This window comes from Oryzias melastigma, linkage group LG23 (assembly GCF_002922805.2).
Source record: "Oryzias melastigma strain HK-1 linkage group LG23, ASM292280v2, whole genome shotgun sequence".
Lineage (NCBI taxonomy): Eukaryota > Metazoa > Chordata > Actinopteri > Beloniformes > Adrianichthyidae > Oryzias > Oryzias melastigma.
The window spans coordinates 21,676,739-21,693,110 of NC_050534.1; the positions used below are offsets into that span (position 1 = coordinate 21,676,739).

General features: G+C 38.5%; 1 protein-coding gene and 1 long non-coding RNA gene across 11 annotated transcripts in view; one reads left to right on the forward strand and one right to left on the reverse strand.

Moving 5' to 3' along the window:
- LOC112152862 (thyrotropin-releasing hormone-degrading ectoenzyme) overlaps window positions 1-16,372 on the reverse strand; it is a 225,333-nt gene that overhangs the window by 152,499 nt on the left and 56,462 nt on the right. For all 10 annotated transcript variants that reach the window (XR_004947204.1, XR_002920404.2, XR_002920403.2 and 7 more), the window contains exon 4: window positions 2,071-2,197. Coding sequence is in view for 7 of the 10 variants with exons in the window: in XM_024282721.2 (XP_024138489.1) it covers window positions 2,071-2,197 (127 nt within the window). In the remaining 3 variants the exon portion in view is untranslated. The remainder of the gene's footprint in view (window positions 1-2,070; window positions 2,198-16,372) is intronic.
- On the forward strand, window positions 11,557-15,761 carry LOC112152906. Its single transcript, XR_002920409.2, has 3 exons — window positions 11,557-13,104; window positions 13,196-13,287; window positions 15,454-15,761. It is a non-coding gene; the product is annotated as an uncharacterized LOC112152906 (long non-coding RNA).

Sequence of the window (16,372 nt, forward strand, 5' to 3'; positions counted from 1 at the left end):
CTAGTATTTTAGCTGCGTGCTAGTTTTTTTGTTTGGCTAATTTTGCATTTAATGAGGTTTTTTGGAGCTAATTCTGAGTTCATACCTTTAAGTATTTTTAAGTTTTACAGAATTATTTCAATTTTTCAAGAAATTTCTCAAAGTCTTTCTGCACTTAATACAATATCTGCAACTCTAAGTCCCTTAGCAATATTAGCAAATCTGTTCAGCAATTATAATGAATTTCTTCAGCATATTCAGCAGAAAGGATTCACAGTAGTATTATTGCAGGTAATGTAACTTTTCTAGGTGTGTTTGAATTTGATGCAGGTCATGAAGCTTTGAGGGTAAAACTCTCACACTGAGCTTATGAATGAACCAGACTCCGGTTCAGATGTTAGGATGTGAACAAACAAAAGCAAACGGTAAACCTGTCTTATTTTCACTCCTTCCCTCCATTGTTTGCTTCAGATTTCTTATGTGTCTCAGTGTTGGTGCGTTGCTGCAGTGTTGGTCAGTGTGTGTATAGACTTGTGTCACCCAGCACCCTGAGGTGCCTCCAATCTGTCCATTCATGCAGCAGAGATGCTGTCCTGTTTCTAACAGCTGACATGATGGTTTTACGTGACCCGCTCTTATTGTGGAAAAAATACATTCCTTTTATTTTTCTGGAGCCGTCACAGGATGAAGTGTGAGGAAGCCGATCTCTGCAGCTGAGGCGTTAGTCACTGGTGTTTGGGTTTAACGTTGATTTTTAATAGAACTCAAACTCAAACTGTTCTAAAACTCCCCCCAGGGGAAAAAAGCCTTTTTCTTGCCACCTCCGTGTGAAATTAACATACTCCATAAAAAAGTGTTAACTCTGCATTGATGCTTCTGCTTTAGGTTCTTGGAGTGTAACGGATTCTTGAGAGAATATGTGAACATATTTTACACTCATTTGTAAGGAGAGAGACGTCTGCTGCGCTCAGCTCCTATCAAGCTGAGATTAAGAGCTTTACTGAAGAGAATTCAAACCTTCAGAGTGAAAGCTGCACGTCTGTGTGGATGAACGCACTTTAGTTCATCGCTTTCAACCGTTGACTGTATATGAGAGCTGGACTGAGTGAGTCCTCCCCCTAGTGTTCCAAACAGGAAGTGGCTCCATGAACCCACTTCTCTAGAGAAATACACAGCTGGTACTCAGTCATTCTATCGGTCAGAATAACCATTCTTGATGTTAAAATCTTCCTGATGCTCCTTCTTTTTGTCTTAATACTTTGTTCAAGATATTCAAGTTATAAAATGACCAATCAGATGGCTCAATAAAAGTGGGTGGAGCCTGCTGGTCTAATGTTGAAAACATTTGATAGATTTTATGTATTCCACTTTCCAGTAGTGGGGGCGTGGCCTTTCAAGCTTGCTCCAGATTGGTGAGAGTGGTTGCCATGGAAACGATGACTCAGACTGACTTGGACCAATCACTGCTTACAGGTGCTGTCTGGCTCCAACATGGCAGAGTCCGTATCACAAAAAAATGGCGACTGAATTACCTTGGAGGTGGGAACAAACAGTTTTAATCGGTCCAGTTCCTATATACAGTCAATGGTTTCACCTGATTCTCCTGCACTTCGAAAGTCTGAGTCTAAGGCCGAATCAGAATTCTTCCTCTATCCTCACATTTAGCCCTCTAAATGGAGAGTTATGGAAAAATAGTGTCCTTAAAATCAGACATCACTAACACTTGATGACATCATCAATAGCCGCCGGTCAGCTACGTTAGCATGGCACTGCTAACGCTTGGTAATACATAACAACCTCAGTTATATACGAACTTTTAAAAAGAAGAAAAAGAAAACATTTTTCATGCGCTTCCCTCAGAAAAGAGCAATCACTCAAACTACACCAGGAGACTTTGTATTCTTCTCTGAAGTGTATTGGGGTGGGGGCGCCTCTTTATATAAAAGCCATCAAGATAATACATTTCAAAGAATCAGTGTTTCTTTGCCTCATCTGAATGCAGTCAGAGAGCAGCCGCTTTCTCCACTGACGATGGCGACACAACACAGTTAGAAACGGCGTTGGGGAAGGGCGCACAGCCGCCAGCCTTACCTAGCTTGGGCAGTGAGTACTGCACTTTGAAGTAGTCCTCGTAAAATCCCAGGAGCCTCTTGGTGATGTGGAGAGCGTAGTCTCCAGCGCCGCTCGAAATGGCGTCCGGCCGGGCGTAGAGACGGATCTGAAGACAAAGAGGCAGAAATGGAACCTTTATTACAGTTAAAACAAATGCAGGCAGGAAATGAGAAATTAGCCAAAAAGTTCAGCCAGTTTACTCTAAATCTACTCAGCCAGCAAATGAAATTAGGCTGTAACAAACTATACTTGGCCGGCTACATATTAAACCCCAAGACACAAGCCGGCAGAGTTCAGATCTGCTGAGAGGCAGAAAAATTACATCCCAGAGATCTTTGGTCCAAATGTGCAGAAAAAACCCTGAAATGGAACGAGGCCAGCGCTGGTCGGGTCAGACACTCGGAGAAAACGGAATCAGGCCAACGTCACATTCAGCTCTCCAGAAAATAATGAGTTTGAGTCCAAATGTACGGCAGGAAAATAGAATTACCAAAAAAATAAAACGGGAAGGTCGACTTACAGACAAAAACTGAACACAAAGAGCCTCGGCGGTGAAGGATTTGAACCTTTGAACATTATTTCAGTTTTCCACTAAAGACAACCGTCCTTGATCCAGGTTTGCTCAAAATGTGGACATTCCTTACATTTTTATCATGTATTTTGGCTCAAATATCCCTGAGAGAAATACAGAGAAGGTCTTCATTAAGAAGCATCAGTCTTCATGGAGGTCCTATAGAAACCACAGGCTGGAAATTTGAAATGGAAGACTTTTTGACTGAAAAAGATAAATTTCTGTATAAAATGTGATTTTTTTACAGATATTTTGAGATGCAATCTAATAAGAGTTTAATAATAAATACTTTAAGACAATTTTGATGAAAATAACTTAAAACATAAATCACTGTTACCACTTCTATCTGTTTCCTGGTGGATCGAATTCCCTCACGAGAACCTGGTTAGAGCAGTACACAGAGCGTTTGCCTTTTTGTCATGGTGTCCGAATCTGCAATTCCAAAAGTATAGGACTGTGTTGATAAAACTGACAAATCAATCTGGATCAATCTAATCTTAATAGATCAATAATCGATCCATAAAAGTAGAGATCGAACTAAAGTATAATGCTAAAGTCTGCTAGCTTGATGCAAACGTATAATGGGATTTCCTATAGAACAGCTAATGCTAACGCTCGGTCGACCTAAACAAACATTGCTGAACATCCTTATGAACTCACAGGCAAAAAATTTATCTTTTGAAGATATGTTTTGTTAAGTAACCATTTGTGGTTCAAAACTAAGTTTGTTTGCTTGCAGAACAATTGTTGGAGCTCTTCCGTTTGAGAATCCAAGTAATACTGTACGCTATTAACAATCTCATTATTGTTCGCTATTAAATTCTACAGTAAATGAACTGAATCAGATTGATATGAAAATCTTCAAAACATATATAGATTATTAATGTTTCTAAACAACTTTGTCTGTCTAAACTCAAAATTGAATTGAATCGAAATAAATTGAGAGATTTAAAAGAATTGAAAAAACTCAGAATCAAATCAATACTGGAAATGATTGGTGATACCAGCCCTAGAAATTCACTGGAAATTTCCCAGAAGTCTCCAGAAAAAACAGTGTGCATCACTGCTTGCATTTGAACTATTTATCATGTGAAAAAGTGTAGAACACGGTGAATATATAAAAAATATTCATAAAATGTTTGTATTTCTTAGGTTTTTACTAAAGCAAACGGATGGCATCATATTTGACATTTAAAAAAAACAGTGGGCATGAGTCTGAGCCTCGTTAAAATTCAGGCCAGTGGATGGTCCCACGCGATCTAGTCATTTAGGGGTTAGGGAGTAGAGAGGGAACCGAGACTTTGTTGAACCTTTCTGGTCTGTTTTCTGCTGGTAAACCTGTAGATAGATAAATGTGTCGTCTGCATATTGACCTATTCAATCATGTTTTTATGCTAATCCAAGTCAATATTCCTGAGGGTTTTACTTTTCTAATCCTACCTTACCCGTTTACTGCTGATCAGTACAACTCTTGTTACTTTACTTGATAAAATACATGTATTTTGTCTTAGCTAAACATCAAAACTACTGATGCTGCATTCACACATTCTTGAACATACCACAAGTGGTTTCATGAACAAGTGCGTACGGTGGTGTTCATACCGGACCAGCAACCAGGAAGCAACAGGAAAGGGCTTCTTCCTCTTTTGTTTTTCTACGGCTTACTAGTGCTTGTCCACCACCTACCATTGGTAGAGGGTCGGTGCACTAAGTCAAAGCTGTAGGGTATTCTTTGGGAGCCGTCTAGCCTTGTTTCTGGTGTTTGTTCTGAATAAACAAGGACGTTTTGTTGAAACTTCCTGTGTCCTGCATTTGTATCCGCACCCAAATCCTGACATCCTGAAATCCCACAAATCCTGATGCAGGCTTTTTGTTTTCACTGAATTTGTTTACAGAATATAGCTATGTGCATGAAAAAAATCCATCAAGTGATATAAATCAACCATTGGCCCTAAGAACCTTAAAAATCAAACACACTCGTTGAACTGTATTCAAGAGATGGGAAATATTTAGTTTTTCATTAAATTAAAAAAAAAAGTGAGTTTTACTTGTAAAATAACGTATTTTCCCCATACCATGACACTAAATCAACATTTAGAGATGGTTCTCAGTAGTAGAGAGATTTCTACTATAAATGTATAACTCCAGATTTAGCAACCTTAGGATTGTATGATTCAATTGGTAAAAACCTGCGCTGCCGCCGGCAAAGTATGTTTGTAGTCGGTAGGACTGCATGCCAAACCACCATAAATGTCTCTGTGTAATTTCAGCCCATTTAGAAACTGCCAGCTTACTTCAATGTGGATCAAAGTGGGGATTAACCAACATGCAGCTTCCCCGGAGCAAATGTAAAGAGAGTGATGGGTAAAACACCGAGTAAAAACAACAACATGCGACTTCAACGGCTTTAAGATACTTTACAATCAGACAAAACTCAGGAGATTTGCTGCTGTGACTCTGCTGTTGACTACATTTAAAGTTTAGGAAAAAAAAGCAGTGAGATATTTTAAACTCCTGCAATTCCAGCCTATTATTTATTACTGTGGCATAAATCTGCAGCTCTCCTGTGATTCTGCAGCTCTGCAAAGATGTTTCACTTCAGTGAATCCTCGCCGAGCCTTTCAGCCTGACAGACAGACTTCTTCCACATCCAAGGCAATTTTCTCCTAACCTAACTTGGCAGACAAAACGCTCGATCCCGTAGGTGTGCGGAGTTTTCCGCCTGCGAAAACCTGGCTGTGCTGAGTACTTCTCAAAAGAGCAAATGACATTATGTATTCTTATTGCAAATGTGACATTTTTTCAAGAAAGTCGGTTAAAAGAAAAAAAACTCTGAGGGTCGTTATGAAGCCAAGACGTTTGGCGTTATTACGACCACCAGAGTTCAAGCAACCAGTAATACTTTAATCTTTAACATCACATGACCGTATACTGGGGGGGTGTATTGGCAAGAGCCTGTTGATACGATACATATTGCGATACCAGGCTCACAATACGATATGTATCGCAATATATCCCAACACTGTACCAAAACAATTTTTTGCTATTTTTTGAAGAGTATGACTTAGAAAAACAAATTTATTGTAATGTTATAATAAAATTAAATTTATCTTATGATCACAATGCTAAGCACTGCTACTGTATCTCATATACAAGTTGATTTTACAAAAGCAAATATATGGTGTAATAAATAATAAATTAAATATCATCATGTCACCATTTTAAATCCATACAAGTATCCAAATGAAATATCACCCAACAAAATATCGACAAACGAAGTATCGCCAAACAAAATATCACCAAACCAAGTATCGCGATACTTAGCCAAATTGATTTTTCCCTTCACCCTTACCATTTACCAAATTTAGTTGTATAGACATTTTTAATGACCCATTATATTTTATTAAGTTAAATGCAATGAAATCTGTAAAGTTGGTGGACTTCCTCTGAGTCTAATACAAATGTTTTCATGTAATAAGAATTAGGATGCGTTTTAGTGTATGTTTTATTAGGCACATGTGTTGACTTTGACCATAAATGGGCATATCCCGTGGTGAATATGTTGAATCAATAAAAATAAAAATAAAAAATATTGTAATGTTTAAAGTGAAAAACACCAGAGTTTCAGCTACCAGTATTGAGGTTTTCGAATTAACACAATTCTTCAACCGTTCATGCAAATAAGAAAAATTCAACACATTCTTAAACTGAGAAAAGCAGCTTTGCACCGATACGTAAACATGCCGATTGTGATGCGGAGAAAAGCAGCTTTGCACCGATACGTAAACATGCCGATTGTGATGCGGAGAAAAGCAGCTTTGCGTTATGTTCAAAACTGTACTAACATTAAGTGTTGCATATCGTCACAAAGCCGCTTTTCTCTGCATCACAATCTGTTGAATACATTAATTAATGGTTGAAAATTTACGCTATTTCAGAGGAAGTGTGTTATTTTTATTGTTCATATGAGAACTGGACCGAGTGAGTGTGATGTCATACATAGAAAAAGGTAGTGATGCACGATAATGACTTTTTACAACCAATACCGATAACCGATATTTTCCGGCCTCTTATAGTCGATACAGACATTTTTTAAATACTTGATTAAAATAGTTCAAAGTAACAGTAAACTTTCCACTAATTGATATTATCGTACAACTCAAGAAAATGAGTTTATTTAAGTCAATTCAGTCTCCACTTTCTTGTAATATAAATCCCGCCACGCTTGAGGCAGATGTCGTCAGTAAGCAGCGATTAATCCACGTCATTGTTTCTATGGCAGCTACGCTCACCAATCAGGAGTGAGTTGGTTGGAAGGCCACACCTCTACTACTAGAAAGCAGAATACATACATTTGCCAATCAAACACTTTGAAATTTGATTGTGGGGTATGGCAGGCTCCGCCTAGTTTTATGGAGACATCGGATTGGTCAGTTTTTAATAACTTGAAATACAACAAAAATATCATGAAAAATGTTTATTCTGACCAATAGAATGACTAACTATAACGAAGTATATGCGATTTTGGTTGCCTGGTTGTCATGGCAGCGACGTGGAGGGGGTGGAGCCATCAACTTGATAAGAGATCTTCTTCCTTCAGCTCTGAAGTACCAATGAGTCTGAGTGATGAATTTTGGTTCATTTGTGTTTAATCCGTTTGGTGTTGTTTAGAATAATGACTCTGTGCGTTTGTCGCCACTTCACTGACCTGAAACATGTTTCTTCCACAGTCAGTGAACGCCACACAAAGCGGCGAGGCTCTCGCTCCTCTGCATGTCTGTGATGGATGGAGCAGTTCATTTGTCTCACCCTTCACATTAATTACACACAAGCTCCATCAGCTGATGGATGGGAGGTTACCATGGTGACAGCTGCTTGTTCCATCAGTACTAATTATAAAAAATACATCTGTGGACAGAAGGGAGAGGAGTCCGCAGAAGGAGGTTTAGACAGTCGCTCATGCTGCTGCATCAGTGCTGTCACAACACGCATTACTGTCTGCATCGCTTCTGCTCTGAAGGATCCCGCTTGGGGGGGGGGGGGGGGGGGTAGCGTGTCAAAACTCACACTCAGCTGTTTCCAACAAAAGCAGGAAGGAGATCAGCTGTGTTGAGCTTTGTTGACCTGACATGAGCAGCAAATAAAAAGCTTTGAGTCCACACAATGCTCTTTAAGCTGGAGCTCTCCTCCTTCTGAGTGAATCGGTCTCAGAGCATCAGGGAAAGTTCTGAACTTGTTCTGAACTGTCATAAAGAACAGCCCAGACCTCCATGTTTTCAGATCAGAATCCAGAACCAGAGTTGACGTTTTTCCATTCATCCCTTTGAATGTCACACTGAACAGAAGAGAAAAAACATCATAAAAGCTTCAAAATAAAAGCTGTGGTTAAATTCCTACCGCATTGTGTATTTAAAACAAAAAAGTTAAAATGAACTTGGAATCAGTTTCCTTTTTCTTTTTTGGTTTGTAAGAAAAAAAATGAAGTTAATACACTTTGGTTTTCAGTAAAGACTTTGAGTTGTTTTGACTTTTCATTTTACATATATTCAAATGTTTGGTTATTAAAATGTCTAAATTCCATTGATTCCATTTAAGGCCTTCGTCACCAGCACCTGTTTGGGTTCTGCTGGTCTTAAGGTTCTCTGGGTCCATAATGGGCTCCTTGTTCAGTCTGCAGGATTTGGGAGGATTGAAAAAGAAAAAATCTCTACGACACGCCGGATCCTCACCTACTTCACCCTCATTGTGTTATCTATGACGCCTGCAATTCAGTTTCTTTTCTATAGCCCAATAAAAGGGCTGCCACGATTAGTCGACTAATCAACAACTAATCGACTATTCAAATAGTCGACGACTGATTTAATAGTCGATAAGTCGTTACTTTATATTATATAAAGTTGAAGTGTAGTAAAGTTGAAAGTTATAATGGCATTGTGCTAGCTTTTTTGGCTAATGTAGGCTTTTTTGTTTTTTAGGCTATTTTGGAGTTTAGCTAATATTTCAGCTAAATTATAGCTGTTTTGGCTCATTTAGTAATTTTTCAGGTGTTTTTTTTTTGCTAATTTGGAGTTTAGCTAATATGTTAGCTACATGCTAGCTTTTTTGGCTAACATGCTTTTCTTACATTTTTAGGCTAATTTTGATTTTAACTAATATTTTAGCTGGCTATCAGCTTCAGCGTTTTCAGCGGCCAAATTCAGCTTACAGCATTCACACTAGCATTATCACAGGTAATGCTATATATCTAGTATTTAGTTAGTTTTAAACTAATGATGGTTAAGATGCGTGCTTTACATCCAGTTTGCACATTACCTTATTTGCCGACTAGTTGGAAAAAATAATCTGTGATTAGTCGACTATTAAAATAATCCTCAGCACTACCCAACAATACAATATGGTTGTCTCAAAGAGTTCACTTTCTTTGTGCATGCGAAAAAACTGTGCATGAACATTTATTTTCCTTCGGGACTCACCGCGTGTCAGTGGTCACCTGTGTGTTCCGAACAGGTTCGACCAACCGTATCCAGCTGGGAATAAGGCTTAAGATCTGGTGTCAGATGAACAAACCGCTCTCCACAAAGACTCCAGGTTCTCCTCTTTTTGTGTCAGAATGTATGAAACATGCATGAGTTGAGTATGGCAGGGCAGCAGTGCTCCACCATCAAAGCCAGACAACAAAAGGAGGCGTCCATTGTGAAAAGAGGTCCTCTTGTATCAGGAGTTAGCCCCACCCCCTTCACCAAGCAATTACTAATCAAAGTCAAACACGTTTAAGAAACAAAAATATTCATGTTACAGATGGACGATATGGAATTTTGTACATTACGATAGTTTTTTAATTTTATTATAGGTGATAACAATACATATCTCGATATAAACCAATAACTGTATTTGTCCAATTTGAATGTGCTGCAGTTTATAAAGGAAATGTGTAATCATTAGCAGGTTGTTCATATTTAAATATTTATTTATTCTCATACTCTCATATAAATAAATATATAAACAGAGCTGAAAATGAAAAAGAACAGAAGTAAAAACTGAACACTAATCTGCTTGATCAGTTATATTTCAAAACAAAGCATTAATTCTACAAATAAATGTCATTGTTTTTCAAGTTTTACAGAACAAAAAAAATCACAACACTTTTTCATGCAGAAATACCTTAGGCGTTTTACTTTTTAATTTTTATTTTAAGAAAATTAAATTGCATAAAAGTAATTTATAAATGATAAAGTGCTGAAAGAACAAGGAGAGATTTACCAAAGATTTCTAATTCTGCCCCCAAGTGATTACATTTTATTTATCTGTTTATTTATTTTTATTTATATTGAATCATAACAAAAAAAAAACAGTCTAAAACATGAAAATGTGGCCAATTGTTTTGATATATTGTGTACATTAAAGCAGGAAGGGGGATTTCAGCACGTCTAACACATGTTAGTTTTTTGTGTAACTCCTGCTGCTAATCCACAATATACATATATATCACAAAAAAATGTTATAAAATAATGTCCTGCGTATTAATTTTGCTGTATTTGTCCGACACGTCTCAAAGTCAGCTCAGTGAATATATTTTCCGACTTTAAACACGTATAGGTGACACATGAAACAGCTCGTTAGCATTAGCATCTTGCTATGCTACATCGCGGCCACCAAATCGACACTTTTTACCAAACTTCCTGTTGCTGCTATGAGTCCAGAGGGTTTGTCTTCCAGTTCTGACTGGATCCTTCTAGTTCAACAGTTGTTTTAGACTTGTTCATTTTAAAATCTTTTTTAAATAATGAACCAAAATGCAAGATCTTTTTACCTTTTTAAAAAAATATTGAGGCCCAGTAACCGATCCCTGTGGTACTCCACGTAAAATAATGAGCCTTTTTTAATCTCTTCTTTTCTGACTGAAGAAGCGTTAACATCCCAAATCCGGTAACTGGTCTGTTAAGGCCTCTTCCTGTCTCCTGTCATATTCAGAGCTCGTCTCCTCTTGTTCCACATTTCTCTTCCCTCCACAGAAACTCATCTCGGAGCGCGGCAGCCAGCAGAGTGAACATCAGCTGCCAAAGTGGAGGCTTTATTGAAATCACTGCTGCTTTCGGCTGACTGGAAAAGAGCGGTTGAATTGAAAATCATCTCCGGAGGATTCCTGAAGCGCCTGCAGTCACGTTCCCCCACGGTGAGGAGAGTCCCGGGCACGCCGCGACTTTAACCGGGATGAATGTGAGGAGGAGGAGGTGTTTCAGCGTTCTGACTGAGTCTTAAATGAACTAAAGCGCTGCTGTTCTCAAGCGAAGCTGTGAGCGTTCAGCGGCTGGACGTTTAGTGAGAGCAGAGCAGCTGGAGCAGAAAGTTTAAATCACCTGCAGTTAGAATGTGGAGATTCGCTCTGTGTGGTTTCCAGTGATGAGACTCTGCTACCAAACAAACATCCGGAGGTTTGCTTCTGCTCTAAACTCTCCAACAAAACATACAAACTCATCACTGAAGATCCTCAGAGTCTCAATCTGTTTCAGCCTAATTCTCAGTGAATTACTTTTCTAAAGCTGTCGTAGACTCTTTATTAAAAACATTCCTCCTCTTTCACAAAGGAACTGAAGGACAGCAGCTCTAAATGCTGAAGAGAGTTTTCTATTTGTGCTCCTGAAGAGCTCTTCATGCTAAGGCAGAACCAAAAACAACTTAACAGAACAAATCGACCAAAATAAAAGAGCAGGAGCTTTTCCTGACGTAGAAGGTCTTCATAACGAGCAGAAAGAGACTCGTCTTCTTTGTGTTTTGGATGAATTCATGTTTGATGCTGAGAAAAGGCAGAACAAGACCTGAGAAAAGGATCCACTGGTGAAAGAAATCAATTTTTAACCAACATAAAGTATTAAATTATCACACAAGTAATTAAAGAACTGACGATAGCTTTGAAGCAGAAAGAATCAACTTTCATTTGGCCAAATCTCTACATTTCTGATGGATTCTTGTGCGAGTCGTGGCTGTTTGGAGTCGACCTGCTGCAATCAAGAGTCCACAAAGAAAAAATAGTTTATTGACAGTTTTTGATTTAGAAGCTGAAGATAAAAAGTGAGAAAATCCAACGATGAAAACATAAATTGGATTTACTCATCTGATTTACTCTTTGATTTAGCATGATTATCACCGATACTCAAATTCTAAGTTTAAAACTGAACCATTGAACTGGATTGTGGGGAAGGGAAATCGTTGCTTCCTAATTGTTATAATCAATCAAATCAAAAAATAGATCTAATCTCAATGGGATTTCCTGGTAAAATAAAGGTTAAATAAACTTTATTTGTTTAATACTTTTCCTACTGATGTGACTCAAAGTTCTTTACATAAAAACATTTTCTAATTTTAAAAACCAAAAGCCGGACAAAACACAATTACACAAAAATATATATATAAAACACAATGCCCACAACCCCTCACAACATAAAGCATAACATGATTCACTAATAAGATGGGAAGAAGAAATCTGGCCTTCCACTGAAGTGGGGAAACAATATAGCGAGGATAGACTTACATGATAGAAATCCCAAATTTATCGTCATTGTGATACCAGTCTGGAGGAAATTAGGCCCTTAATACTACCTTCACACCTGGCTTGGAAACACGACTTTTCCACCAAATCATAATTTCCTGGATCTTAACTCAAGTTAGAATCAAAACCAGAGATTAGAAGAGCTCAACTGATGCTGGAAAAGTTCACATAAGAGAAAAAAAAAAAAAAAATGGTTCCAGAAACTGGAGATGACGAAAAGTCGACTAAACGCTTCATCAGTAGGTCAGTCCAATGGAAATGTTGGTTTTTACATTACGGTCAAGAAAAATTCTCAACATTGCCTAAAGTTGAAATCCATCAAATCAACAATTCTGAAGATCCAGCCCTCTTCTCATTTTCTAACAGCAGAAAGATGGAGCTCAGCTCTGCTCAGTTCAACAGAAGAGCGTCCAACCGCGCGTCAATCTTTCTAAAGTTTGATGGCCAACCAAAGTAAGTAGGTGGCGTGAATCAGAAGTTCAGCACTGACAGGGAATCATCATCCTTCCTTATTAATTTGGAGCAGCAGCAGATTTCAGAGTTTCCAGCAGAGACCAGATTCCACTCGAGGTGTTTGACTTTAAAAAGCTTGGACAAGTCTGAAGCATCATTCAATTTCTGCCAGGAAGCCAGGAAATTAGCCAGTCAGTCAAGCAGTCAATCAGCTCGAAACAAGCAGAGAGCAAAATCCACTGTGACGTTTTCTATTCCAGTCCATGTCAGCTTTATTCAAACTTTATGTAATCTGGATGTGAAAATCAATGCAGCACTCCTCGTTAATGCCGTCCTCTCTTTGCTTTTTCTTCCTCTCCACTCGTCCGTAGCATCTCTCATCGTAAAGCTCCGTCTGCTGCCCTTGGATGATGGATGGGCGGATGGACGCTCGGTTGCCACGGTAATTTGATGGATGGTTTAGCAGCTTATATGAGAGCGGAGCGAGCGCTGTCTTCACTGTGAATGTGGCTCCTTGACTTTGAAATCAACAGGCCTCGGACAGTCGGTAACAAACCCCGCTGACCCGTGACGGCGACACGGCGTCCGCTCACATCACCGCTTTGGCTGACAACGCTCTGAGGAGGTGAGTCCACCCGAGAGCCCCAGCAAGGATAACAGTCTCTCTGTCAATGTCAACGAGACACAGAAAGGCTGGATGCTGACTTCAGAGAGCAGGAATTAGCCTCACCCCGAAAACAACACAGTTCTGCTCTGTTCTCTGAGGGTCTGGCGCTCTTAAGGGCCGTCTCGCATCTGCTCAAGTCACACTAAACACTTCAGAAACTCACCTGCTCCATCAACACGCCTTCCTGTGGGGAAAAACGAGCTGGACCAAACGGCAGAGAAATAAAGAGAGCAGAGCTCACTTTAATGCTAAGTCCTCATGGATATGTGACGTTCAAGAACACGCAGGTTTATGAACCACAAATGATTATTTTAATAGTCGACTAATCACCAATTATTTTTTCAGATTAGTCGACTAATCGGGTCATACACAAAGTGGATGAATAAAACACACATCTTAACCATCATTAACTTTAAACCAACTAAAAATAAAGATAGTTAAGATGATAGTTTATTAAACTTTTAATGGATTGTGCAGCTTCTGTCCTTCATTAGTTTCTGGTAGTAAAACAGGATTAAATCAAATGAAGTCGGCATCTGAAACAAGGGAACTATTTTTCACTTAAGATAAAGTTTCATTGTTTCAAATATACCTAGAAAAGTTGTATTACCTGCGATAATGTAGTGTGAATGCTTTTTGTTGGAAGTATTCAAATTAATTGCTAAAGGGATTTGCTAAAAATACAAAAGCTATTTGCAAAATGTTACACTTCCTAAAAGTATGTACATTTCGTTAAAGAACTATGATTTTTTTTTTTTTTTTGGTCCAAGTTCAACTGGTTTAACTGTCAACCACATTCAGACAACAAGGAACGTAAAAACTTTCGTGAACATGAGAGTTTTGAACATGAAAGCCCGAACCCAACAAGCGCGTTTACATAGACTTCACTGGAAGCAGCTGCTTGAAGGTTCGTTTCTGACCCTGGTGTGAACACAGCGTTACAGATATTTGTTGATCAAGAGATTCATGATTCAGGGTTCCTACAAGTGACTTCGTGTTAAATTTAAGACTTTTTAAGGCCTTTCAAGACTTTTTTAAAGCCACGCATGTCAAAAATTAAACTGATTTCTTTGTCTATTTCCCATTATATGAATCATCGCTCATTTTATTCATTATTTTCCATTGTATTAATTTATTCCCATTTTTTGACCAAAACTGCAGCTTCTTATCTTGTTGTTTGTAGCCTGATGCTTTAGAGCTCTTATGTTACTTCTTCTCTGTCAAACTGGCAGAGGGTATTCAGTGTATTAGTACATAATTGGTTTTAATAAATGTTTAGTTGCATCATTTGATCAAAATAATCTTGTCTAGAAATTTTTGACATGAAATGTGAAACGGAGAATTTACAAACAGCACAATTTTAAGGTTCAGATGTCAAAATTCAAGACTTAAAGGTATCATTTCCCAATTCACATATTCAGTGCTTTTAAGACTATTTAAGATCCCATGGGAACCTTGATGATTGTTTTTGGCTCACAGAAAGAATCATTGGCCAAACTAAAATTAAAAAGAAAATTGGGAATTAAATAAACTTTTGATAAACTTGGAATATTTTGTCTTATTTGCTTAACATTGCTTTACATTCATTTATAATCCTTTGGATATATTACTTGGACACAGAGGACATTGTTTGTGTGGTCGGACCAGATGTTTTTTGTTTTTTACTATCCTGTATGTTTTGTTTCCCTTTAAATCACACTGTACATAAATGGTCCAATCACAAATAAATGAATGTCTTAAAGAAGCAGATTGTTCTCATCAGGACACCAACAAAGTGGACAGTACTGTCAATGGAAGACCTAGAACTACAGAAAATGATTTTTGTTACTTAAGGATCTTAATGACCTGAATCTATGTTGGAAAGTATAAACATAAATATCTGATCATAGGCTATTAACTGATCATGGTAATTTGATAATTCATGTAAATAAAAATGGTTAGATAGAGCAAGAGTGAGATTATACAAGTTCGTTTCCTCCCACTCCCTTTCAAGCAGTCTGTCATTTGATGTCTAGTCATCCAATATTTGATGTGTCTTCATGGGTGTAAACCTCTGTTGATTGATTTTACTGCACATGTTCTCTCCTGATTGCTTGAAAATAAACCCTTTCTAATCTAATCTAGAAGCAGATGACCCAGAAGATCTGGATCCGTTGACACCAAATCCTTGACTTTGACTGAAGGGACACCTAACCCGCCACCAGGACTCTTCATGAAGGAGACACATGCCTGACCTCTTCTGGTGAAGGAAAAAGAATACCAAGCACTTTAGCAAACAAGACAGAAATGGGCTCCAATGAAAAGATTGACAGTTTTTACTCCACTTAATAGACTCACTGAAGAAACTAATGATATGCTGTCAAACATCTAGACGCAGCTTCTGATAAAAGCTACGTCTGGGTCACGGGTTGGAGTTCTGTTTTTATTCTAACGCTGGTCATCATGTCAGACCAAAACCAACTTCTTTTCCTTTCGGCTTTTCCCTTCAGGGGTCGCCACAGCGAATCAGTTTCCTCCATCTAAGCCTGTCTTCAGCATCCTCCACTCTAACACCAGCCACCTTCATGTCTTCATTCACTGCATCCATAAACCTCCTCTTTGGTCTTCCTCTAGACCTCTTTCCTGGCAGCTCTAGACTCAGCATCCTTCTACCAATATATTCACTGTCTCTCCTCTGAACATGTCCAAACCATCTCAGTCTGGCCTCTCTGACTTTATCTCCAAAACCTCTAACATGTGCTGTCCCTCTGATGTATTCATTCCTGATCCTATCCATCCTGGTCACTCCCAAAGAGAACCTCAGCATCTTCATCTCTGCTACCTCCAGCTCTGCTTCCTGTCTTTTCTTCAGTCCCACTGTTTCTAGTCCAAACAACATGGCTGGTCTCACCACAGTCTTGTACACCTTTCCTTTCATTTGTGCTGAAACTCTTCTGTCACACATCACACCTGACACTTTTCTCCACCCATTCCAACCTGCTTGCACTCTCCTCTTCACTTCTTTTCCACACTCTCCATTACTCTGTACTGTTGACCCTAAATA